The sequence below is a fragment of the Argopecten irradians genome, chromosome 11 (assembly GCF_041381155.1).
Source record: "Argopecten irradians isolate NY chromosome 11, Ai_NY, whole genome shotgun sequence".
Classification (NCBI taxonomy): Eukaryota; Metazoa; Mollusca; class Bivalvia; order Pectinida; family Pectinidae; genus Argopecten; species Argopecten irradians.
In genome coordinates, this window is record NC_091144.1 from 15,229,405 (window position 1) to 15,254,469 (window position 25,065).

The window sequence follows — 25,065 nt, forward strand, 5'->3', positions numbered from 1 at the left end:
TAAAACAATGGCACCATTTCAATACAAAACACATTGAATTCATTTCTAAAAGTCTATTTTTGTAATTCACCACAAAATAAGAACAGATACTCTCATAACAGGATAGTAAAAAGTAGTTTAAGATAAATATAATGCCTCGAATAACCATTGGATACTGAGGGGGCTGCTGGGGTTAGCCTGCTTAGTAAATATATTTTTACAAACGATACTGATGAGTAACATACTGGTTATCATTTGGAAGGTTTAATTCCGCCATTTATTACACGAACATTTAATATCTCGTGTCTCTGAAATGGGTTTGTTTATAAAATAATGTATGAAGGAAGTACCTATGTAGACGTGTTCACCATTTCACATGTCCAGACATGCAATCAGTAACACGAAAGATAATGACAACTACAGACGTTCCAAGAGATATCAACAACAAAATATTTTGGTATATTGCATGGTTATGACTCTTACAACAATTTCTTTATAAAAATTTAGTCAGATACAGTATATATATGCATGACCGTGTTTCCTTGATGTTTAACGGCTGTTTAATATCAGGTAAGTAATTTGACTGAAATGTTCATACAGTCTTAAAAACTAGTTCAGTTTTTTTTGTAAATATAATTTACATTAGTATAAATTACTTTCCAAAAAAAAATAACTTGTAACAGCATTAAAAGTATTAATGCTGTTCATTTCTGGACGAAATAATTACTGAGATGTCTAGTCATAATTGTGTAGTTGATGGTAGACAATGGTATTAAATACCATTATACTGTCAATGATTGTTGGTTTGTACGAAATATTGATAAGTGAATAGTCAAGTCTAAATATCGAAACTTTATTATCATATTTGTGCAGAGGTTTGTTAAAGCAAACAGTTGTCAAATGATCTGATAAATTAATTTATTTTGTTTAACTTATGATGTTTGTTTACATATGATTTTTGTTTGATCATGAAATCTTAAAGCATGTAATTTCCTAAGTTTGATTGTGTAGGTACAAGCATTTCCATTGACCTGGTATTGTATATATTATATCGCAGTTAGTCTAATATCTTAATATTTCAAATGGTTAATATTGTAGATATTTTGTTGGTCTCATAGCTCATCACATTGGTCTCATCTCTGTATATACTTAATATACATAGTTTCATAGTAGCATCGCTATGTGCACATACCTATTAAATGTTTAATTTTAGGATAAGATAAGATTTATTCTTGTTCGAGACTATCTAAAGCCAATATAACATCTTGTATATCAGCAAATTGACACCCTACCCTACCCTTAAAAAAATGTTTAGACGTTTTCTCTAGATCAACTTTGATATTGCTAGAACGGAGTTCTTGTTGTGCGATGGCTCCAGGGTTTTTTCATTACTTTTGATGTGAACGTTTTAATTTTGTGTTTAGTAATCGTAACAGTGCGATGTAGACGATGTTCACCATTTCACATGTCCAGACATGCAATCAGTAACACGAAAGATAATGACAACTACAGACGTTCCAAGAGATATCAACAACAAAATATTTTGGTATATTGCATGGTTATGACTCTTACAACAATTTCTTTATAAAAATTTAGTCAGATACAGTATATATATGCATGACCGTGTTTCCTTGATGTTTAACGGCTGTTTAATATCAGGTAAGTAATTTGACTGAAATGTTCATACAGTCTTAAAAACTAGTTCAGTTTTTTTGTAAATATAATTTACATTAGTATAAATTACTTTCCAAAAAAAAAATAACTTGTAACAGCATCAAAAGTATTAATGCTGTTCAAAGTATTAATGCTGTTCATTTCTGGACGAAATAATTATTGAGATGTCTAGTCATAATTGTGTAGTTGATGGTAGACAATGGTATTAAATACCATTATACTGTCAATGATTGTTGGTTTGTACGAAATATTGATAAGTGAATAGTCAAGTCTAAATATCGAAACTTTATTATCATATTTGTGCAGAGGTTTGATAAAGCAAACAGTTGTCAAATGATCTGATAAATTAATTTATTTTGTTTAACTTATGATGTTTGTTTACATATGATTTTTGTTTGATCATGAAATCTTAAAGCATGTAATTTCCTAAGTTTGATTGTGTAGGTACAAGCATTTCCATTGACCTGGTATTGTATATATTATATCGCAGTTAGTCTAATATCTTAATATTTCAAATGGTTAATATTGTAGATATTTTGTTGGTCTCATAGCTCATCACATTGGTCTCATCTCTGTATATACTTAATATACATAGTTTCATAGTAGCATCGCTATGTGCACATACCTATTAAATGTTTAATTTTAGGATAAGATAAGATTTATTCTTGTTCGAGACTATCTAAAGCCAATATAACATCTTGTATATCAGCAAATTGACACCCTACCCTTAAAAAATTGTTTAGACGTTTTCTCTAGATCAACTTTGATATTGCTAGAACGGAGTTCTTGTTGTGCGATGGCTCCAGGGTTTTTTCATTACTTTTGATGTGAACGTTTTAATTTTGTGTTTAGTAATCGTAACAGTGCGATGGCTCCAGGGTTTGTTAAATACTTTTGATGTGAACGTTTTAATTTTCTGTTTAGTAATCGTAACAGTGCGATGGCTCCAGGGTTTGTTAAATACTTTTGATGTGAACGTTTTAATTTTGTGTTTAGTAATCGTAACAGTGCGATGGCTCCAGGGTTTGTTAAATACTTTTGATGTGAACGTTTTAATTTTCTGTTTAGTAATCGTAACAGTGCGATGGCTCCAGGGTTTGTTAAATACTTTTGATGTGAACGTTTTAATTTTCTGTTTAGTGATCGTAACATTATTAAATACCGTATACCCGGTTATTTGTGAGGGTCAAAATTTTCGTGATTTGAACTAAAATGGCGAAATCCAATTTTAAAGTTTTTTTAAATTTCCACAATCTGGCTTTAAGGTTACATATGACTCAGCCACTTCTCAAATTTTGGGGATCAAATTTTCGCGATCATAGCAATGTGTCGCGAAATTGCAAAAATATCAACCCCTTGAAAATAACCGGCTATACTTTCATACTATTATTTGTTGAATACTAATTGCTTTATAATACTTAGATGGTTGTTAACTTATTCGATACAGATTCTTGTTATAATGACATGCTTCATAAACTTGACAGAACATTTTTTTTTCATTATTTGCTACACTCTGATTGCTTTGGCTGTACGATTTGTGTGTCAACTAATGTACACAGTTCTGCTGTATTCTACACTTTATATTAGATTGTTAAAGTTTATCTAGTGAAACTGTTAATAGTGAAAGAATAAAAGTCAACGAAAGAAACTGACATTGCAATAGTTTTACATATGCTATGCTTTCTCTAATATCATTGGCTAATACATGGCCATATATAGAGATAGTGATTTTAGAAAAAGCCAAACCATTTGTACATTCCATGAGGATGTGACACACACAAGAATTCTTAACTTTCAGAATGTCCAAATGACTCCTTTTGACCCCGTCCCTCAGGCCCCAAGGGAGTCAGCTACATGTAGCAACCGTTTATACAATTTCGAATCCTCCACCTATAAGGATGTTACATACAGTTTATGAGCGAAATCCATACTTCACTTTTGGAGGAGAAGTCGTTTATACCCAAATGGTCTTTTCGTTCCAGTGGATTTCAAGAAGTCTAGTGTTGACAGACGACAGACGCCGCACGCCACGGTATGGCATAAACTCGCATTGTTGCTTTGGACCAGGTGAACTAAAATAGCATTTATTTAAGAGACAGATAATTCGGTCTAGCAAAAGAGAACAGCCGTTTTACCTGAATTCTAAAAATGACACAATGTTTGAGTAAACTTGAGAAACCAGTCATTTTTATGAAAATAAAGTTTAGTCTCATGAAGTGCACAATTTTACGGGATTAGATGCTGACTTTAACTTAATACTTCCTCAAACCTCTTCTTTTTGGTACAGGAAACATCCTATCATGGTAGACATTTTCACATGAACTTAAAGATGAAGTTCACACATTTTCGAAAGACTAGAACGAAAAGAAAATATACGATATAAAGAACAACGCGAAGGTAGAGAAGTTTTACAAAGAGTGTCGAATGCCTGCTACTAAAGCCAGTAATACCGCCAAAAAAGAATACTTGGAAAAGGAAAGGGAACTAATTTTGGCGAAGGAGAATTAAGGCAGTGAGGCAGAAGCCAATTAGAATGGCATTAACTCCACCGTCAATAGCCAAACCAAGACAACCATCAAATTGTTAATTAACTTCCTGTTATAGACTTATAAATACGCTGGAAAAGATGTCTGCGAAGGTTGTAAAAACAAATTCAGTCAACTAACAGAAACATGTAATCTACAATTTCAAGACGACATTGTGCCACTAATAAAATATCAATCTATAATAGACGAAACCAAAAGAAAATGTATTAAACAGGAATCCAGTCATGTCATGGCCAGAGAACCACGTTATATATGGCACTTGCCATTCGAAATACGGGTATCCTTAAAAAGATCTTAGTACAATCATGCTAACATATTTCCCCATAACATTTTTCTACTAGACCTTTCAAGTCTAAATATGTATGATCTCAAGTTTAAAATGAAACCAAAAATGTACATAATGTAAGATATATGTATGTTTTTTTTTTTTTTTTTTTTTTTTTACTGAAACCATTACAAATCAAAAATATGTTCACATAATTCCAATTTATACTGTAGACAAGATACCTCAACATCGCCTTTAAAAAAGTGACTTTATTATAAAACAATAATAGTAATATACAGAAATGAACAAAAAATGTCATATATGTACTTTGGCAAAGAAAATATCACAAACAGGAAAAGTAGTATTTTAATTAACTTTATTGGGTAAAAAATAAAGAAGCCGAGCATTGTTTAAAGTAAAATCACAGAATCACTTCTTTATCAATAAATAAAAAAGTACTGTACTGTTACTTTACAGTAAGAAAAACTTGTATTGCAAGGAAGTAACAGTTAACATAGGAAAATACTTCCAGATTAATTATTTGAAAATAGCTTGGCCTGAAATTCGCCTGAAAATAAGGTCAATTTAGGTCAAATTTGTCCAAAATATTTTTTGTGAACTCTAAAATTGTTCACCAGAAGTTCAGGTCAACTTCAGATCTTTTATTTGAGATATATAAAATTAGAAAGCAATAACAATTACTATATTTTATAACAGAAATAGTTCCTTGACTAGAGTATATAATTGGTACTGCTTGGCTTTTTACAGACACATAATTACAGACATACCGTGCAGCTTCCTACAGTAGAAATGTGATTGGTTTTCTGAAAGTGACCTTAAGATTACATGTATAGATAGTAGGCTAAGCCGAAGACACTACAGCACCATATTTAGCTTTTACTCCCTATCTCAATAAATTGTATTTAGAATCAAACAAAGCTTTTTACTCCAAATGCATTGGTTCTATGTTTATAGAATTCATAATTCTCATTTACAACTTCATCTTTTTTAATAATGACATTCCTAAGTTTCATCAGAAAATAATCACTTAATTTAAGATAGTTTTGGAAACATTTGTGAAAGCAATATCCTTGAAATACTATTACAATATTAACATAAAATGGTAACAATAATCACAATATAATTTGCTGTCCGAAAATATGGTACACTGTACCTAGAATTACAAAAATATTATGTTGAAGCTTAAAACAATAGGATCATAAAATAATCGCTAACCAAATAGGAGATCATGATAAATGTACAGTATGCTTAATCACTGCAAGGAAATGGTTTTATCCATCTTCTATATAATTTCTACTAAAATGTATAGTTCAAATGGTTAACGGAAAGAAAATGAAAAATGTCCATTTCATTTAGTTCAAAGACTTCAATAAAATAACATGTAAACCATGCAATTTTTATCCAAATTGTCAAATTGCCTTTAGTTTAGTTTTATAGACTTTTATTTGTAAGCAAAATAAAAAATTAGTTCAGTTCAAGGCTAAAAGGCACGTTTTATAAATCAGGGCGTTGGTCTATCCAGGGTCGTGAAGGAGTGTGTCCTTATACAGTTTCCTGAACTCTGTCAACAGATGAACAAGATGCGTAGTTATCACAGTCAGTTCATTGCACTCTCCCTTATCTCCCACACTTTTACTATTATAGTCCTTCTTCAGACTCTTGGCATACAGAGACTTTAACTGCTCCTGGTCAGATTTCCTATAAAAGTAAACAATTTGATAGCTTTAAAACTAACCACAAACTGTCAACAGGCATGTATATTTTAGCAGTAACAACTAAGTATAGCGTTTTAAGCACCAGAAATTTTGTGCTATAATATTATTCTGCTCATTCTTCTTCGTTTATGTCATGTGCAAAAATGTCAAAATCACCCATGTGCTTACAAGGTAAAGATATTAAAAGTTTTAACTGCATTTTCTTGTGCAACAATTAATCAGTAAATGTATATTGTAAAAATGATAGACCTTGTCCTTAAATTGCAGCAATTTTAATATTCCTGTTTGATATACATACGTAATCACGTCTTTAGATACAAACCACCAACACTTTACATACAAATAATCTACAAAGAGAGAAAGCCACCTACCTGCGTTTAAGACTTGTGTAACATTTGACGAGCTGTAGGAGTGAGAACTGGAGACGTGAATCAAGGATGCCGAGGAGACTGAGAGCTTCTTGTTTCTGTTTGTCGTCTGTCTCCCCTACGGTGGCCAGCAGAGCGGTCAGCACACTCTCACACTCCAGTAAATAGGACACACCACTGGTCAGTGTCCTGAGACGCATCTTCATATTGGTCAAACCTGTAATAGGTTTAAAATATTTCTATATAAACACATCATAGAGCTTTAGAAATTTAAAGAACTAACTTTTTTAAAATAAAGACACAACCAAAATACGGCATACTTTTTTTGCATGGGATCAGCATTGAACCTGGACGGTCAAAACACCTTTAAAACTTACATTATATGTTTATTATTATCACATTCCTTCATGTCAATTGAACATACATGTCATTCAGCAATTTCTCTCTGTCACGTTCCATACCTGACAAGATGAATTCGAGCAGAGCAAAGTGCTCCAGTCTGGTCCGGAGAAGTTCTACATGACATTCCATGGCAGAGAAAAAATGAGCAGCCTTAGAATAATGTGTCTCAGCCAAATGTCGCAGGTATTTCTTCTTCTGTTCGCTCACCTATACAGCAAATTATAGTTCCAATATGATCACAAAATGTATACTTTCATTTGTGCTTTCTGTTAATTTGAAACTAGATTACTTAAAATACAGTTTTTTACAATTCAGTTCTGTTGATTTTTTTTTTCATATTGATTTTACCATAGTTATTTTTTCAAATTGATTTTACCATAGTTATTTTTTTCAACTTGATTTTACGGTTCTTGGTTGTTATTTTTAATTGATTTCACCAAATTGAATGATCTTTTTTTTCAAATTGATTTTACCATTGATTGTTTTTCAAATTGATTTTACCATTTTTTTTTCAAATTGATATTATTCCAATCAATAAAGTTGATTTTATTCCCCCACAAATTAGAGGGATACCAGGGTTGGAACACTTGGTTCATTCCTTTTACAACATGTAGTCTCTCATAGGCGGTCTCTTTCGCTTCTCGATCGCATTTGTCACATTAAATTTGTTCTAGTCATTCTCTATTAATTCCACTGATAATTACCTCTGAGCGGATAGACTTGTGGTAGAGAGATGCCAGTCGATGGTTCACAGATCCAGTCCGGTACTGGTACATTGGCTGTCGGGCCGAGGTACTGGCCATATCACAATACTTCAACGACTTACTCATCAAGTCTGCTACCTCTTTCTCTATCTTAATCACAAACACAAACAGAGAAAATGTTTATGATATTTTCATTAATTTGAAGGTTGATCTCTGACTTCTGAACTTTATTTATTTAATCCAAGATTGCACATTATTTATAGTATAACTATGTTCCTTATGATTAAGATTTCTGTGAAATTTCAGATTTCTTGGGGAACTCATTTTTCCATGAAATCATATTTCATCGTTGTATCAGGCAGTCAGAGACAGCATAACAATCAGCCAATCAGAGACAGCATGACAAACAGAAATATAAATCATTAGAGGATGACATCAATTTCAAGCCAATGAAAACGATTTTTTAAAACAAAATAAGAGAAATTGAATTTAATATCAATACATAAAAACACTATGAATCATCTAATTTGTTGTAATTCATCACATAATCACATATTCAGAAGTATTAACAATTTGATGCATGGATGTTTATATAAATCACTACATCCCCATTGGATTCGCTGTGCTACCTTACCTTTAACCGTGGTTCAGTAGAGAGCGGTGTACAGTCCTGTAGAAGGACGGCCATGTTGTAATACGTAGTGGACAACTCCCAGCAAACAGATTCCCATATATCTGGGTATCGCGTTGGAGACTTCAGTAACGTCAGAGCTACACGGTAACAGTCTATTGCCTAACAGATCCAACACACAATCATCAGATCAAGATTTGGTACCAAACTCATTGAATGACAATACCGTTTTTTGCTGTACATTTTGTGTTTAAGTATTTTGCTGGTTCCAATTTTTCACTGTGTATACTCAAGTAAACTTAAATTGAACACAAATAATTTAAGTGCTACCGTGGTTGTGCAAATTTCAAGTTAACAACTGAAGGTACTTTGACTGTTTTTCAAATTTATAATAAAGATCATGAAGGAACTCATAAATTTGATTCTTTTCCTCATAATTAACAAATTTCTAAAATTGTTTTCTTTAACTAAACAAAATGAATTGTATTCTTTACCTATTATGAAAAGAAATTGAAAGGAATCGACACGATATAAACAGATTACCTTGCAGTAAAAGGTCCTCTCATGCTGACTGAACTCAGGACTAGCCCTTAGTAGAGTGACTTGTGTATAAGCCTGGGCCCGCAGTCTCATCAGTCGCCCCTTGTTAGAGTGGAGCAAGGCTTGATTGGCTGCGTCAGACACACACTCAAAGCTACTTATGCCTTCATTCAAACTTTCCTCGCTTTTCTCACACAACTGGTTCATATCATCATCAGGAGAAGAGAAGTCTGTAGCGATGAAAACGTATGGACAAAACTAGAGTATAGCTCAACTTAAGACTATACTAGATCCTTAATAAGGCTATAATGAATCAAATTCTGTAGGGTTGGTTCATCAGAATTCCTTGGCTTAAGAAAATTCCTTACTTTAAAATTTTCAAAAGGAATGCACTTAGAAGTAATAAAAAAACACCTAACTAACGGAGAATTTATTACTTCTATCAATTGCTTTTCTTTTGGATTTTTAAGATCAGAAATTTCCTGAAGTTAAACAATGTTGATGAAACTGTGACCATTTTCTTTAATTATCTTCCACAACATGCCATACAACCATAAATGTTAACAGCAATGAAAATGGAAAGCTTTAAAAAATGAATTTCTGACAGTATGCTAGGCCTTGTATACATTTAATGACAAGAAAAGCTAAAATTAAAACATTAAAATTTCTGACAGTTATACTGGGCGTTGAACACTTTACCTGACTTCTGTAGGAAGACTTGAGCCTGACCCATGAAGAACACTCCCGTTTCATTCTTGACATTACCATATCGTTTCCGCAATGTAACCACAAATACTTGAGAGTCAGGTGACATTTGACCGGTTGCAAGGTCAAGGGCATTTTTGTAACAGGCAGAGCATTGCTGTAGTAACTTTTCCTTCCCTCCTCGTAAGTCACATGCCCAGCTGTGTTCTGTTAAACAGTTTCCATGTAATGGAGTGAAAAATCAAAAACATCCACAGTGAATAAAGATAAAATAAATTGTGCATGATCATAAAATATCCGTTACCGGACAAAGGACAATGATGTCATTGAAAAAATTTGATTCACAACTTTATAATATCTAATTATTTATAAAACCTTTTATATATGAAAAATTATTCAACCCTATATGAAAATGATAAATAAAACAGCAACAGAACTCTGAAAAGCTTCCCTTTTCCTGCTTCCAAAAATTTACATAATCAACAGGTCAGTGCTCTAGTGTACAGGCAAGTTGAGCTATAGAAGTAAGTAAAAGTAATAAAACATAGCATTGGAGAACTCACAGATTATATGGCCATGGATACGCTTTTTTTATTATATTGATAACAAGAGGCCAATGGCCTCGTAGCACAATGGTCCAGTTAATTAATGTTCAATGATTGGTTTTGACTAATATTCTTGATTATCACTCATATGCACTGTTTAAACTAATAATTAATTAGGACAATTCAAATGACCACTGGTATTTAATTGTTATCAATGTTGGTATTAAAACAATTATAAAATTCTTTCAAGACAGATGTCATTCATCAAATGTTAAGTTATATATTTACAGTTTTATAAAAAAATTGATTTGTGCAGAACAGTTTTTTTTTCTGAGCAGGATTTTAGTGTGAGCGTATGCAGAAGCAGCATCTTCTTAGTAAGAATATTGTTGGGACCAATTCAAATAGCATCAACTTAACTTTAATATTAGAAAATTTAATAAAATTCAAAATTTAACAATGCTGTTTATTCAAATTTATCAGAATATTGTTATATGATAAAAAATAATTGGGGAAACTTTTTCCTGTATGATTGCTTATCGGTATCACACATGTACAACTATGTATAATCAAAGTGTTAAGTTGACTAGACTTTTAAAAGATACCTGCTGGAGGAGGGCTTAATTCATTAAAGGTGACAAAAAAAAAAAAATCAAAGATGTTTGGCTGTCCTGGTTATAAGAGGTAAACTGAATTTGCTTCAATATGTTGAAATTTATTACTTCTCTTTTATCTCATTTTCTTCAACACAATATAAATTTCACAATTAAGATAACAATGCACAAGTTGTATTGGCTGGGTCTCGGCACAACGGAATGTGTACTACGGGTCAACAAATTGACATTGGCAGCTACAGTCAAGCCTTTCCCAGGGCCTCGATAACAAAATACATTAATTAACTCTCAACCATTGTTTTTCCCTTTAACAGTAAATGGTATATGTAACACATTTACACACACATATAGGCCTATAAACAGCATCTAGATGAAACTAGGGCACCTGACTTGTGACACTGTCCAGGGAATATAGATTATCCAACACAGGTAATCATGATGTCATCACACTTTGAGTAACATATTTAAGAATAGAAAAATAATGAATATTTCTTAATTGCCTTAATATTTTCTTAAACTATATTTCTTTTGTATGAAGTGGTACCGTCAGCCATATAATTTCCCATAATGCATTGTGTATCTCATTTAAATATTACTATAGACAAAGAAGGAATGAAATATATTTTAATTCCTCAAAAATACAGTTTATGTCTGTTTGTCGCCAAGTTTTATCAGTTCCGTCCTTATCTATAACTACATGTCTGTGCCAAATTTCATTGCTGTTAATGGTGTATAACTTGGGATATCCTGTTCACAAGGTGATTTTCAAAACTAGGGGGTATGCTATAAGCTACGATGGAGCTACGCTAAAAAAATTGTAGAAAACCCTCAGGTAAAAGCATAATTTTAGGATACTAAAAACAGCTAACTACATCTGTATCAATGTGATACTCTCACATCCTTACCAAATGTGTCTAGTTCTCGTTCCACACTATCCAGAATGCCCATCTCCTCCTCAGTATAGTCGATCAGGTTAACACTAATATCCTCGTACACCTGGCCTCCATGGATAAACATTAGTATGATGTCGCCAGCCAAACCCAGCATTTTCATCATTAGCTCTTTGTTCTCTTCAAACTTCTGAGGCAGCAGCACCCTTACTCCAGCTAAAATGGAAAATCATATTTAATGTATTACATTTTATGTTAGCAAATAAGGCATTTTAAGTCTCTCCTTCAACTGTTTAAAAGTGTGGGGTCAAGTCTTCATTTTTTGCAATGACTTAAATAACTAGTTACATTTGTCCTTTGACTCAGAGGTCAGGTCATATTGAATAGACATTACTGCAATACACTGCATATTGGTTTTAGGGGATTCAAGTAAACAGTAAGTTCTAGTCAGAAGGACTTCACATTAACATTAATTATAAAGTATGACTTTTAGCAGAGCCTGCAGAACCAGGATACCTGAAAATCCCCGAGACACGACCATATCACAAAAACACTGCAATCACACCAAACAATATTATCTTGCAATAATATAAGATGAATCATACACTAGAATATGCATATTTCTTACCAAAGCAACGCATGGCAGACTTGATGTAGCGCATGGCACAGCCCGTCTTCTGAGAGGACACAGAACACCTAGCTAGGGAGTAGAAGGCCATCGCTGCCTTCCGTAGTAACAAGACCTTGGACAAGCGATGCCAGGAACAGGAGGACTCTGTTTCGGCCAGCTGTAGATGGTCAAGGTCATGGAGAGGTGATTCAGACTCATTGGCAGGCGGAGCAGACTTCTGGAGAGGTACGTAATGAAGTGGTATGGCCTGATTACTGTCGCACCATACCTGTTCCTCCACAATGTTCTTACTCTTACGGATCTGCTCGGTGAAATCTCGGTCTAGACACTGCAGACCCTGTACAAGTATACAAGATAAATCAAAATGATGATGAGTCAACCAGCAGTATATTTGCCCCAATAGTCATTTACATTACCATAAAATAAAATAAATTTCAATTTATAAATTAAACTGTAAAAGTATCTTTTATCTATGTTTGAATTTTACCTCACACTGTTCAACTCAATGATTATAGACAGTACATTATGCTATACCTTGTGTATGTTGTGGAGCGCCTCAATACACTTCTCTGTTACACTTCCAACAATTGGACGCACTTGGGTAATGTCCTGTGTATTTCGCTTTCTACCCTCTGGGTTTTTATTGGACAAGTTCTTCACATCTAATGATCTTGTAGAATCTCCTGGATCTTCCTTTTCCTCCTATAAATTATAAAACCAAAGCACAAATCGCATCTTGTACCTTATCAACAGACAGATTTCAGGTCATCTCAATGACTGAATTCTTCTTGAATTAGAATATTTTAATATAGTAATCAATCGATTTTGATAGGTACCATTAATATGATTTATATATCTATTTATCTTAAAAACCAGTGCATTTTTATCAGCCACAAGAACACCATCTTTTTTTAAATTTGATTTTTATAGATTGCTTTGATGGATCACAATAAAGAAATATCACATCTGCCATTTCCCTTGTAAAAACCATTTTCTGCTGGGTAGATGTAACATTTCTATGAAAGCCATTAACATACTGTAGAGATGAATGCCTCCATTTTTACCTGACAGGTGTCGTTATCATACATTTCCTCGTCCGACTCCCCCACATCAGAGTTCTCCCATTCACTATCCTTGGCTGTACTGTCAGGCACGTAGAGGTCCGACAACAAATAGTAGGCAGACGTACACACCTGTTTAATAATAAGTTTAAGATTTGTTCTTACAAATGTATATAACATGTACAAGTTTATTTCTCTTCTTTCAGGTTGATCATTAACTTCTCACTGACATTAAATGTTTTTGACCAACATGCATATATACAAACCTGTCTATACAGGCTGCCAAAGGGAAAAAGAAAATAAGGTCTTTATAGCCAAGTCCTCTTTGTACACAGGACAAATTGTGTTAAAATTGGCCATTTGGGACCCTAAGAAAGTGGTCTTAATAAGCAGGTGATCTTTATACAGAGGTTGTTGCTATGCCGCGTATACATTTATAATTTGCTGTAAATTACCTGGTACAAATGCAAAGTAATTGATTTAAGATTTTACTTTAAAGATAATTTAATTAAGGTACATTATAAGCTCACAGTATATAAGAAGTATTGATCTTCACTAACCTGTGAATGTTTATCTTCTGTAAGAAGTAATAGACAGTTTTCTAGAAGTGTCCGCACGGTTGGAGCTTTCTTTCTCTGATGTTGCTGTCTGAGATTGCGTGCCACTCTGTATAGTAACATACCCAGTGGTACTGTGAATGGATTGGAACCTTCCATATTGTCACCACAGAGGGCTGTTAGATCATACAGCTTCACAACGTCATCATCGATACCTTAAAACAAACCAAGGTCATTAGATCATACAGCTTCACAACGTCGTCATCGATACCTTAAAACAAACCAAGGTCGTTAGATCATACAGCTTCATTACAATGTCATCGATACCTTAAAACAAACCAAGGTCGTTAGATCAAACATGACCTTCACAACCTCGTCTTTGATACCTAAAATCAGACCAACGTCGTAAGATCAAACTTGACCTTCACTATATATAAAAACAGACCAAGGTCGTGGATCAAACATGACCTTCATTATATATTGTCAATGATACCTAAAAACAGACCATGGTTGTTAGATCAAACATGACCTTCACTATATTGTCATTGATACCAAAAACAGACCAAGGTCATTAGATCAAACATGACCTTCACTTCATTGTCATCAATACCTAAAAACAGACCATGGTCGTTAGATCAAACATGACCTTCACTATATTGTCATCAATACCTAAAAACAGACCAAGGTCGTGGATCAAACATGACCTTCATTATATATTGTCAATGATACCTAAAAACAGACCATGGTCGTTAGATCAAACATGACCTTCACTATATTGTCATCAATACCTAAAAACAGACCAAGGTCGTGGATCAAACATGACCTTCACTATATTGTCATTGATACCAAAAACAGACCAAGGTCGTTAGATCAAACATGACCTTCACTACATTGTCATTGATACCAAAAAACAGACCAAGGTCGTTAGATCAAACATGACCTTCACTACACTGTCATTGATACCTAAAAACAGACCAAGGTCGTTAGATCAAACATGACCTTCATTACACTGTCATGGATACCTAAAAACAGACCAAGGTCGTTAGATTAAACATGACCTTCACTACACTGTCATCGATACCTAAAAACAGACCAAGGTCGTTAGATCAAACATGACCTTCACTACACTGTCGTCAATGTTGTGGGTTATTGCTGTTCACTTGACATGGGATTCTATTAATCTTATATGGAACGATAAGCATTCTATCATCAATATATCACAAATTCTTTATACTTAGTTTTATTTAGTTTTAAGGAAATCGTCTAGGAGCTTTGTTGTGATTGAAATGGTTTTCATTAAATATCAAAAGTAATCAAGCTTCTAACTTAGTAATGTAGGGAACACTATAGCACATTATGTACAGCTGATATTTATATACAACATGTATCAGTACATCTTTATCTTACCTTTGTAAAGCGAATGTATCAGCACATCTTTATCTTACCTTTGTAAAGCGAATGTATCAGCACATCTTTATCTTACCTTTGTAAAGTGAATGTATCAGCACATCTTTATCTTACCTTTGTAAAGCGAATGTATCAGCACATCTTTATCTTACCTTTGTAAAGTGAATGTATCAGCACATCTTTATCTTACCTTTGTAAAGCGAATGTATCAGCACATCTTTATCTTACCTTTGTAAAGCGAATGTATCAGCACATCTTTATCTTACCTTTGTAAAGCGAATGTATCAGTACATCTTTATCTTACCTTTGTAAAGTGAATGTATCAGCACATCTTTATCTTACCTTTGTAAAGCAAATGTATCAGCACATCTTTATCTTACCTTTGTAAAGTGAATGTATCAGCACATCTTTATCTTACCTTTGTAAAGCGAATGTATCAGCACATCTTTATCTTACCTTTGTAAAGTGAATGTATCAGCACATCTTTATCTTACCTTTGTAAAGCGAATGTATCAGCACATCTTTATCTTACCTTTGTAAAGCGAATGTATCAGCACATCTTTATCTTACCTTTGTAAAGCGAATGTATCAGCACATCTTTATCTTACCTTTGTAAAGCGAATGTATCAGCACATCTCAGGGCTCGAATTTTACATTTTTTGCCACTTGCTAAAAATAGCAAGTGCCATAAATTTTTACTTGCTAAAATATATATTTTACTTATAATTAATATTCGTATTCAAATTAGTTATGTTATATATAAAATCATTTATTTTTGCATGATGATGTGAGGTGTATAAGTACATAATAAATATCAACAACATTATTGTAAGAACTGGGCTCCCATATTTTCCATTACAACAATTTTTGACAATCAGTATGCCATTTTTACAGTTGTCCTTGTTAAAAACCACTTGCTAAAATAAGCAAGTGCATATTTTTTTCACTTGCTATTGTGGTATATCTACTTACAAAAAGCAAGTAAAACAGCCTGAAATTCGAGCCCTGCATCTTTATCTTACCTTTGTAAAGCCAGTAGGTGTGTCCTTCTTTTGTGGCATTGGCCTTCAGAAACGACAAGATGTTCCTGGCAATTTCTGTCACCTCTTTGGGATTAAAACGGGAGTCCTCCATATTAGGAATATCCTCTGTTTTGATAAGCTCATACCGCTGAAATAAAAATGTGGCAACATTTATTTACTTCATAAAAACAGATTAACAAAATAATATATTTAATGTTAACAACGATTTTGTTAAAAGACACATTTTTGCAAAATGCTGTCAAAACAACATGATCCTAGACACTTGATCAACTTAAGAACACTGGTATCAAAGATTTATTCTTATTTTCTAATTGATTTATTGGACAACTTTTTCTGGGGTTGGTGATTACTTTCTGTTATTCTGGTAATACTTACACATAAATGGTTTCATTTTTTGAGAAATGGTGCATTAGAGAACCAAAATCACATGTCTAACAAAGTATGGAACATTTCCCATTACCTTATAATGTCTTGACACGTCAATGTCCTAAAAGTGGTGACGTCATTATGATGCCAATGCTTTTTAGCGGAACCAAATTATTCCTTTATATATTATTCATACAACACAAATCTTGATTGCATGCCTTCATATACCATACATATATTTTGTGTTGTCCATGTTTGTCAAAAGCTAATAGCATTTTGAAAGTGTAACATGAATTATAGGACACACTGTACTTTTCTTTCTCAAGTATACCCTTATAATTCAATTTTGCTTGTTACGAGCATTTTCATTGGCTTAAAAATTTACTTTATCAGCCCATAAAGGAAAAAATGGCGTCGCCGTTTATAACGTTGCTTCTGATTGGCTGAGATGACGGCGTAATGATTTCATAGACAAAAGAGTCCCAAAATGAATTTTGAATATTGAAGAGATTATCTTTAGTAAATTGAATTATAAGGATTAATTTGAATATATTTTTTATGTTATGGAGATATAACACAAAAATCTGAGTGTACTCTCATCATAAACCGCTTCGCGGTTTATTTAGAGTACACTCAGATTTTTGTGTTATATCTCCATAACATAAAAAATATATTCAAGTTAATCCTTATATAATACCTTGAATTATATAATAACTTTAATGTAGTGTATCGCAATCTTATAATCAAATCAAAGTACTGAAAGTACTAAATGGCTCGGTCTTGATGATAGGAGGAATATATTTCTAAGGTCAATACTACTGTAGTTTTGTACAATAAGAAATAAATTTGGCTGGTGTTCCTTCCAGTTTGGACTTTTGAGGATTCCTTGGACACCAAGGTGTAAAATAAGAGACACATACTAAAATCTTTGAAGCCCATTCTAATATTTCCTATGATGTTATATGTCAAATGCTTTTATAACACCTTTAGCATTTTCCTTGTTAATTTGATGTTAATGAAAATATCCATTCTTAATGACTATATATAGCTATTGCCATCAAGTTCCTGGGACCACAGTATCAGTTAACAAGTATTGTTTTGCAGCAGAGAAAGACAAGAGGCATACTTTTCTATGCCAAAATGTCTTAAATATAGAATATGTCTGTCCTCTAGAAGACTTATCAATATCACCATGTGATTTTTGAATAAATTGGTCAATTGGTCTACTTTTAACAAGTTTTGTAATTATTCTTTTGTAAAACAGCAAGTTGATTGATATACATTGTATCCGAACTTCAATTCAAACCGGATAACTTGTTAGCTCACCATAGACCATGAAATTGTTTGTACACTTTCTTAACTTCAGGATTGTTTTACAAAATTACAAATGAATTTTTCTACATTTTTTATTTTCAAATCCCCATACCTCTGATGAGTATAATAAAACTGTCATTACAAGTGAATCAAATATTTTCAGTTTAAGATGAACAGGAAGAGATACAATCCTTTATTTCTTATAAATAGCAAACACCGATTTAATTGTTTGTTCATCAGGTTTTTCCCCTTTCTTTAAAAATGCTACCATTAACATTATTTTCTGTACCTAGATATGTAAACATTTTTTATAAATCTAATTCTGTATTCCATAACATCAACTGGTGTTGTTGTGCCGATTTACGTCTTGAGAATATCACAATTTTTTTATCTTTCTGATATTAAGTTCTAATTTCCATGTTATGCAATATTGTTAAAATTCATGTAACATTTGTTGTAGACCATCAGATATTTCTGATATCATAACAGTGTTTTTGGCAAATAATACGATAAAAAGTTTGGGATACATTCCAATATCATATACCGTAAAAACTGGTATAATTTGCGCAGGTACCTTTTAGGGCTGAAAATGCTTAAAAAATCTACTATCAATATATTTTGCGCATCAAAACAATGGGGAAAAACAATGTCCAGGGAGTCCCAAAAACCGATGTATGAAGGCGACAATTTCAATGCAAAATATTCCCCATAAATGCTTGACAACTTGCACAAAAAGTATTGTATCTAGAAGAAATAACATATGAAAACCGCATTGTGTTTGTTTTCTTTTATTGACGACCGTAACCTGAAACTGAAATATCTAGCAGATGTCCAAAACATGGGCGGTCTGGTTCGCCGTACTCCGTGCACATGTCAATGTTTTGGGATATTACACATGAATAGTAATCAAGAATATTTGAAAAGAGTAGAGGTAGTTTACTTAAATTAGCACAATAAGTAATTAGTGTGTTTGAGATCATTAACAATCAACAGCAATCAGCTAGCGGATACGTAGTTTAGCTTGCAACAATCACAGTGTGCATAATTTGTCAAGATTTGTAAGACAAAATATTCTTTTCCACCAGGTAAGATTCTAAGTCATAAAGGTAGATTGAAAATAGGATTGTTTGTTTGATTAATTAATGTCCTATTAACAGCTATGGTCATGTAAGGACGGCCTCCCATGTATGCGGTGTGTTGCGTGTATGTCGTGCGAGGTGCGTGTTTTGGAAGACTGCGGTATATTCGTGTTGTGTCTTCTTGTATAGTGGAACTGTTGCCCTTTTTATAGTGCTATATCACTGAAGCATGCCGCCGAAGGCACCAGGCAACACATCCCACCCGGTCACATTATACTGACAACGAGCAAACCAGTCGTCCCACTCCCGTTATGCTGAGCGCTAAGCAGGAGCAGAAACTACCACTTTTTAGGTCACCTGAGACGAAGTCTCAAGTGACCTATTCTAATCGCCTTTTGTCCGTCGTCGTGCGTCGTATGTCCGTAAACAATTTACATTTTCGACTTCTTCTCCAAAACTGCTGAAGCAATTTCAATGAAATTTTGCACAAACCTTCTAAGGTATAAGGCCAATCAAAATTGTGAATTATATGGTCCCCACCCCCCAGGGGGCTGTGGGAGGGGCCAAAAGGTGTAAAATTGAGTAAAATTTCAAAAATCTTCTTCTCTACTCACAGATGTGGTAGAATCAAATACTCTTCATAGATAGAAAGGTCTTAAGGTCCTTTACAAAAATTGTGAATTATATGACCCTGGGGTCTCTAGTTTCCCCCTGGGGAGGGGGTTAAGTTTACTATAGTTTATATTGGGAAAACACATTTTTGCACATTATTTGGTCATTTGTAATAGGAAATGAGTCAAATATTGCCAGAATTAACAGTATGAGAAGGCCATTTCATCCTATTAACAAATTTTCAATGACTGACCCCAGGGGCCTTAGGGGCGGGGTCAAAATGGGTCAAATAGGCTAAAACTTCAAAAATCTTCTTCTGAAATTCTGGAAATGGTAGAATCAAATACTTTTCATAAATAGAAAGGTCTTAAGGTCCTTTACAAAAATTGTGAATTATATGACCCTGGGGTCTCACGTTTCCCCCCTGGGGAGGGGGTCAAGTTTACTATAGTTTATATAGGGAAAACACATTGATGAGCATGTTTTGCTCAATTTTCATTGGAAACAAGTCAAACTTGGTTATAATTATTAGCCTGAGATAGCATTTTAATATCATATCCACATTGGTCCTGGCCGACCCCCTGGGGGCAGAGGGGTGGGGCTAAAAAAAGGGTCAAATAGGCTAAAACTTCAAAAGTATTCTTTTAAAATTCTGGAAATGGTATAATCAAATACACTTTATAGATGAAAAGGTCTTAAAGTTTGTTTATAAAAATTGTAAATTATATGACCCTGGGGTCTCCTGTTTCCCCTTGGGGAGGGGTCAAGTTTACTATAGTTTATATAGGAAAAACACATTAATGAACATTTTTCGCTCAATTTTCATAGGAAATGAGTCAAACTTGGTTAGAATTATTAGCCTGAGATAGCATTTTAATATCATATCCACATTGGTCCTGGCAGACCCCCTGGGGGCAGAGGGGCGGGGCTAAAAAGGGTAAAAATGATTAAAATTTCAAAAAATACCTCTAAGTTCACAGGTTTGATGGAAGCAAATACTCTTCATAGTCTAAAAAGTCAAATTTATAAATCACTAACCAACTTCAAGGCCCAGCATATGGTGTTTATATGTCATTAATTTGTTTCATTATTTGTTTCATTATATATTCTAACTCAGGTGACCGTTAAGGCCCATGGGCCTCTTGTATAGAAAATAGGAAGGGAGATAAAATAACCAGATAAATATTTGTAGCGGGATCAGACTTCATTACTTTCAGAGTGATCAGGGAACATTGATAGTCAAGGCAGGGAAAACATAAGAGGACATGTGAGATACAAATTAATGTTTAATTGATTTTCATTAAATTGTCTCGAAGGTGATGATTAGTGTGTTTTTAACGATAAGCTTAATATGTTTTTGACAAAAAATATAAACAGCTAAAGTCATATTGTGTTTTAAATTAAAATAATCTTTTATTTATTTATTCATTTCATTTTAAGCATGTACATGTCATAGAATATAAACAAATATCAGGTATATGCTTAAATCATATTACAGTTAAATTCACAATAAGGAATTTGAAGATGATTATAGTAATTATTTTCGGATTGAAAATGATTACAATATTAAGCTTCCACATTTGAAAATTATTTCTTTTTGTTCACACAATTCTTCTCCTAGACTGTTTCCAGTTGAAATGATACATGCATGCTGACATTCTGTAAAACATAAGGAAACAATAAATGTATTAACAGAGTAATTACTGAAAAGGCTAATATCATATAATTAAACATTTTAATCATAAATAGCAATACCAGCATAGAGGAAATATTATTGAAGTTTAATTCTCGCTGTTCTTCAGTCCTCCTGTTCTTACATGTAAGAGTTTTGTCCTTCATAAATTGATTGTAATATAGCATTTGTTATATAATATGCACAAAGAAGTATAAATTTACACACGTATGCATGGGTACAGCGGTCAATTAATAAGTTATACAGAAAATGATGGTGCTGATCATGAAAAGCGTAAAGTCTATTTTGTTGAGTAAATAGTTTAAAAAAAACTTACATAAGATGTAATCGCAGTAAAAACAGTGATCATGTGGGCTTTTGTGCGATTGCATTTGTAGGTTCATTCCAGTCTAGCCGACTTTTTAAGTGAACATCATTCCAGTCTGGCCAACTTTCCTGTTTTCACACCTTGGTCAGACTTGGTCATACCTGAGTGACCATCAGGTAATTAATTATGTTCAAGTTAAAAGTAGTCACTTACCTATATTTATTTTGATATTTGATTCTACTGTTCACAATTCTATATTTACATAATGTACTTATTTTCATCTTTTTACAACTTATTGGAATGAGGAAACAAACATAATGCATGTATATACATATACAGCAATAATGACGCGTCGCAAGATACTGGTGATACTTAATATTATAATACCTTTCGGCGTAGCTAGACTACAAGGTTCTTCATCTTAATTGATACAAGATGGAACACTTTTCCTCTTTTTCTATTCGACTCTTTTACGACTGAAAAAAACACACTAAAACTTCTGGTATTCTAAGATTGAAATTGCTTTGATTAGTTTTGAAAATATACTTAATATGAAATTGATTCATATCAAAAGAAACGTTACCTATTCTTTGTAAATTCAATTAAACTCTGGGTATACCATATGTATTGTGTGCATAAATGAGAAAACAATGCACAACTTTCAAATGTTGAAATATATCAATTACATGTATAATGGACCTTTAATTTGACAATGTGCGCAGGACAACACCCTGATGGACTAAATAATTGAACAGTGATATTCTGATGGAAATGTTTGATATTCATGGGAGAATTGGCGAATGTTACTTTGGTAAAGTATATTTCAATCCAATCGTATTTAATTGACAGATTAGAATATTTCTGTATAATGATAGATGTTTCTATCTATATCTCACTCAGATACACTAGATGTGTGACACGAGGTCCAATGTATAATACTGTTGGTAACGGTTTTTGTTTAACTTCGTTCTTTAAATAGTTAATATGTGGTACACAAATTTTCTGATAAAAAAATATTTTTGATCAACATGATCCATTTGAATAGCATTTGTTCTGTTTCATGAAGTTAATACTACAGTTTATGCATGTACAATTTATTTCATTACAAACCAACATAAACCAAAAGTGTATCATTCTTAATCAAATATCGACATCTAATGAATATCTACTAGGATATGGTTTTCCCTGGGATTTACCTGTGCTGTCAGTGTTGTGCTAGTAGAACCTGTGTTGTTTTAGTAAAACACACCTATTCCACCCTGGCCAACCTTTTACCCTACCTGTTTCTCACCTAAAATCCCAAAAGTTGGCTAGACTGGAAGACACCCATTTGTAAGACTGTGCCAGGTGGTAGAGATTAGTTCCGCTCGAGTGATCACACAATGCAAGTGAGAGTCGGGAATATGTTTATGTAAGTTTTAATTGCTAATCTCTGATGCTTTTTGGTAAAATATAACTCAGGATAATTGCTAAACAATTAACAGTTTTCTCTACATTTGTTACAGATTGAAACAGCTTTTTAAGTGCCGTTTTACGGAAGAATTATGAAAAAGGAATCGGCATTTTCGTCGATCTAGTAGTCCAAAAATATCACTTCGAGTTATATGAACATTCCATATATGATTTATGTCATTCGGCCAAAAATTTACTTCGTATTACCTAGTTTAATGAATAAGCTGTATGTATATGATCAGAACGGCAAGCTCCTGTGGTGAAAATAACTAAAATGTTTTAAAAGTATGGTTTAGTGGTAATCTCTGAACGTGCTTTAGTATATAGATATAATCCGATATTTATACATGTGCTTATGAAATTATCGATAATTATGGATGTGATAAATATTCATACCTTATTAACTGCTGTTAGTTTTAAGATAACGCCACCTTGGATATTTACAAAATGTTCACCGTCTGTCACGTGCTATTTTATCAGTAGACCAAGTTTGTCCAAAATTTTGTTAGAGTTGTCTTTCTTCAATTGTAGTTTTACGTCCATGTCATCCTGAACACAGCCGTGATAAATGCATTTCCATTTCGCCATGAAATGCATTTGCTCCGAGACAAATTTGATTCAAATTACAAAATTCGTTATGGTATCAATTTTGATGTTCGAGGTGAAGTATCGATATCATTTGTTTCCGTTGCGGGATAACTGTCACTAATAGGGAGTAAACGTCTGGGGGAACCAGCTTCGGAGCGAAGCATTTTTGGGACGAAACGTCGTCATTCATTGTAAACACCATTTTGGGGACGAAAAGTCTAGATACTTTGTAAACAATTCATGTGAACATTTTCGAACAGAAGATCTTTTGAATAGTGTATATAGTAAGGATATGAAAGCCGTAATATACTATTCCTATTTCAACGTTACAGATACATGTACGCTTATTTCAGTAACTTTCATATTCAAAATTTGCTATTTAAAATTCCCGGTAAAATCAAAGTTGTTGAATACACTGCCGCTAGGAGCGCTAGTATCTGCGAGCAATTTCTAAGCCAATCATATTGAGGAAATTGACTGTAAGAGAATTTTGCAACCACGATCACAATGGCGAGGTGACCCTCGCCAAAAATCATATGAAGAAATGCAATAGATGACATATCAATTTTATTTGCCACTGCCTGCTTATCTACCTACACTTAACTATATCTCTGTATCTTTACAAATGAGGTATGAATTTTGCATTATGATTACCTGATCAGATATTCATACAACAAAAGGGAAACAACTCTTCCATTCTTCATGATTCTTCATCATTTGCCATAGATGTAATTTTTTAAGACATGGACTTGGAGTAAGAATACAAGTAAAAATTTGGTTGTTTGCTTTTTGAGACAACTTACAGATAGATAAGCAATGCATGCAATTTATTACAATTTATGCTTTGAATACTCTACAGTTATATATCTATGTCAAATATGTCATGAAACAGTTACATATTGCAGTTGATAAGTCCTATGCAAGGCGCCTATCCATTACCGTACATATCCATTCACCGTTTTTAGAAGAGCTTTACCTGTACAATTCCATTGAGATGAAAACACATGGCTACCTCTGGAACGTTACACATTAGGTTATCTAGCCAGTAGTCCAAACCCGTCAATACGTTGATCGGGGTCCTCATGTCCCTGGGTATAAAATGATTACAATGATAGAACAGTCTAATCTGTAATAAAGGACACATCTACTTGTACATCTACATGTATCGGTAAAACTTAACACTGGTAGCCCTGTTCTGTTAATTTTCGTTCTTAAACTGTTATTTTAACCATATTCGTGATTTTTTTAAATATTTATGTTGGTTATATCTGTTTTACTGTTATCATCAAAATTTTAGTTATCTTTAACTAAAAGCATGTTATTATTTTCTAGCACACGTTATATTTTTGCTGCTGT

General features: G+C 33.3%; 1 protein-coding gene across 1 annotated transcript in view; it reads right to left on the reverse strand.

Moving 5' to 3' along the window:
* Positions 1 to 4,823: 4,823 nt before the first annotated feature.
* The window catches only part of LOC138334422 (erythroid differentiation-related factor 1-like), a 38,269-nt gene continuing 18,027 nt past the window's right edge, over positions 4,824 to 25,065 (reverse strand). Inside the window, exons 7-20 of the mRNA XM_069283089.1 lie at positions 24,686 to 24,835; positions 16,278 to 16,425; positions 13,852 to 14,063; positions 13,295 to 13,423; positions 12,765 to 12,932; positions 12,228 to 12,567; positions 11,615 to 11,815; positions 9,545 to 9,757; positions 8,849 to 9,075; positions 8,309 to 8,467; positions 7,675 to 7,824; positions 7,030 to 7,177; positions 6,572 to 6,785; positions 4,824 to 6,183 (exon numbers count right to left, since the gene is read on the reverse strand). Of these exons, the coding sequence (XP_069139190.1) occupies positions 6,000 to 6,183; positions 6,572 to 6,785; positions 7,030 to 7,177; positions 7,675 to 7,824; positions 8,309 to 8,467; positions 8,849 to 9,075; positions 9,545 to 9,757; positions 11,615 to 11,815; positions 12,228 to 12,567; positions 12,765 to 12,932; positions 13,295 to 13,423; positions 13,852 to 14,063; positions 16,278 to 16,425; positions 24,686 to 24,835 (2,643 nt within the window). The 3' untranslated portion in view covers positions 4,824 to 5,999. The remainder of the gene's footprint in view (positions 6,184 to 6,571; positions 6,786 to 7,029; positions 7,178 to 7,674; positions 7,825 to 8,308; positions 8,468 to 8,848; positions 9,076 to 9,544; positions 9,758 to 11,614; positions 11,816 to 12,227; positions 12,568 to 12,764; positions 12,933 to 13,294; positions 13,424 to 13,851; positions 14,064 to 16,277; positions 16,426 to 24,685; positions 24,836 to 25,065) is intronic.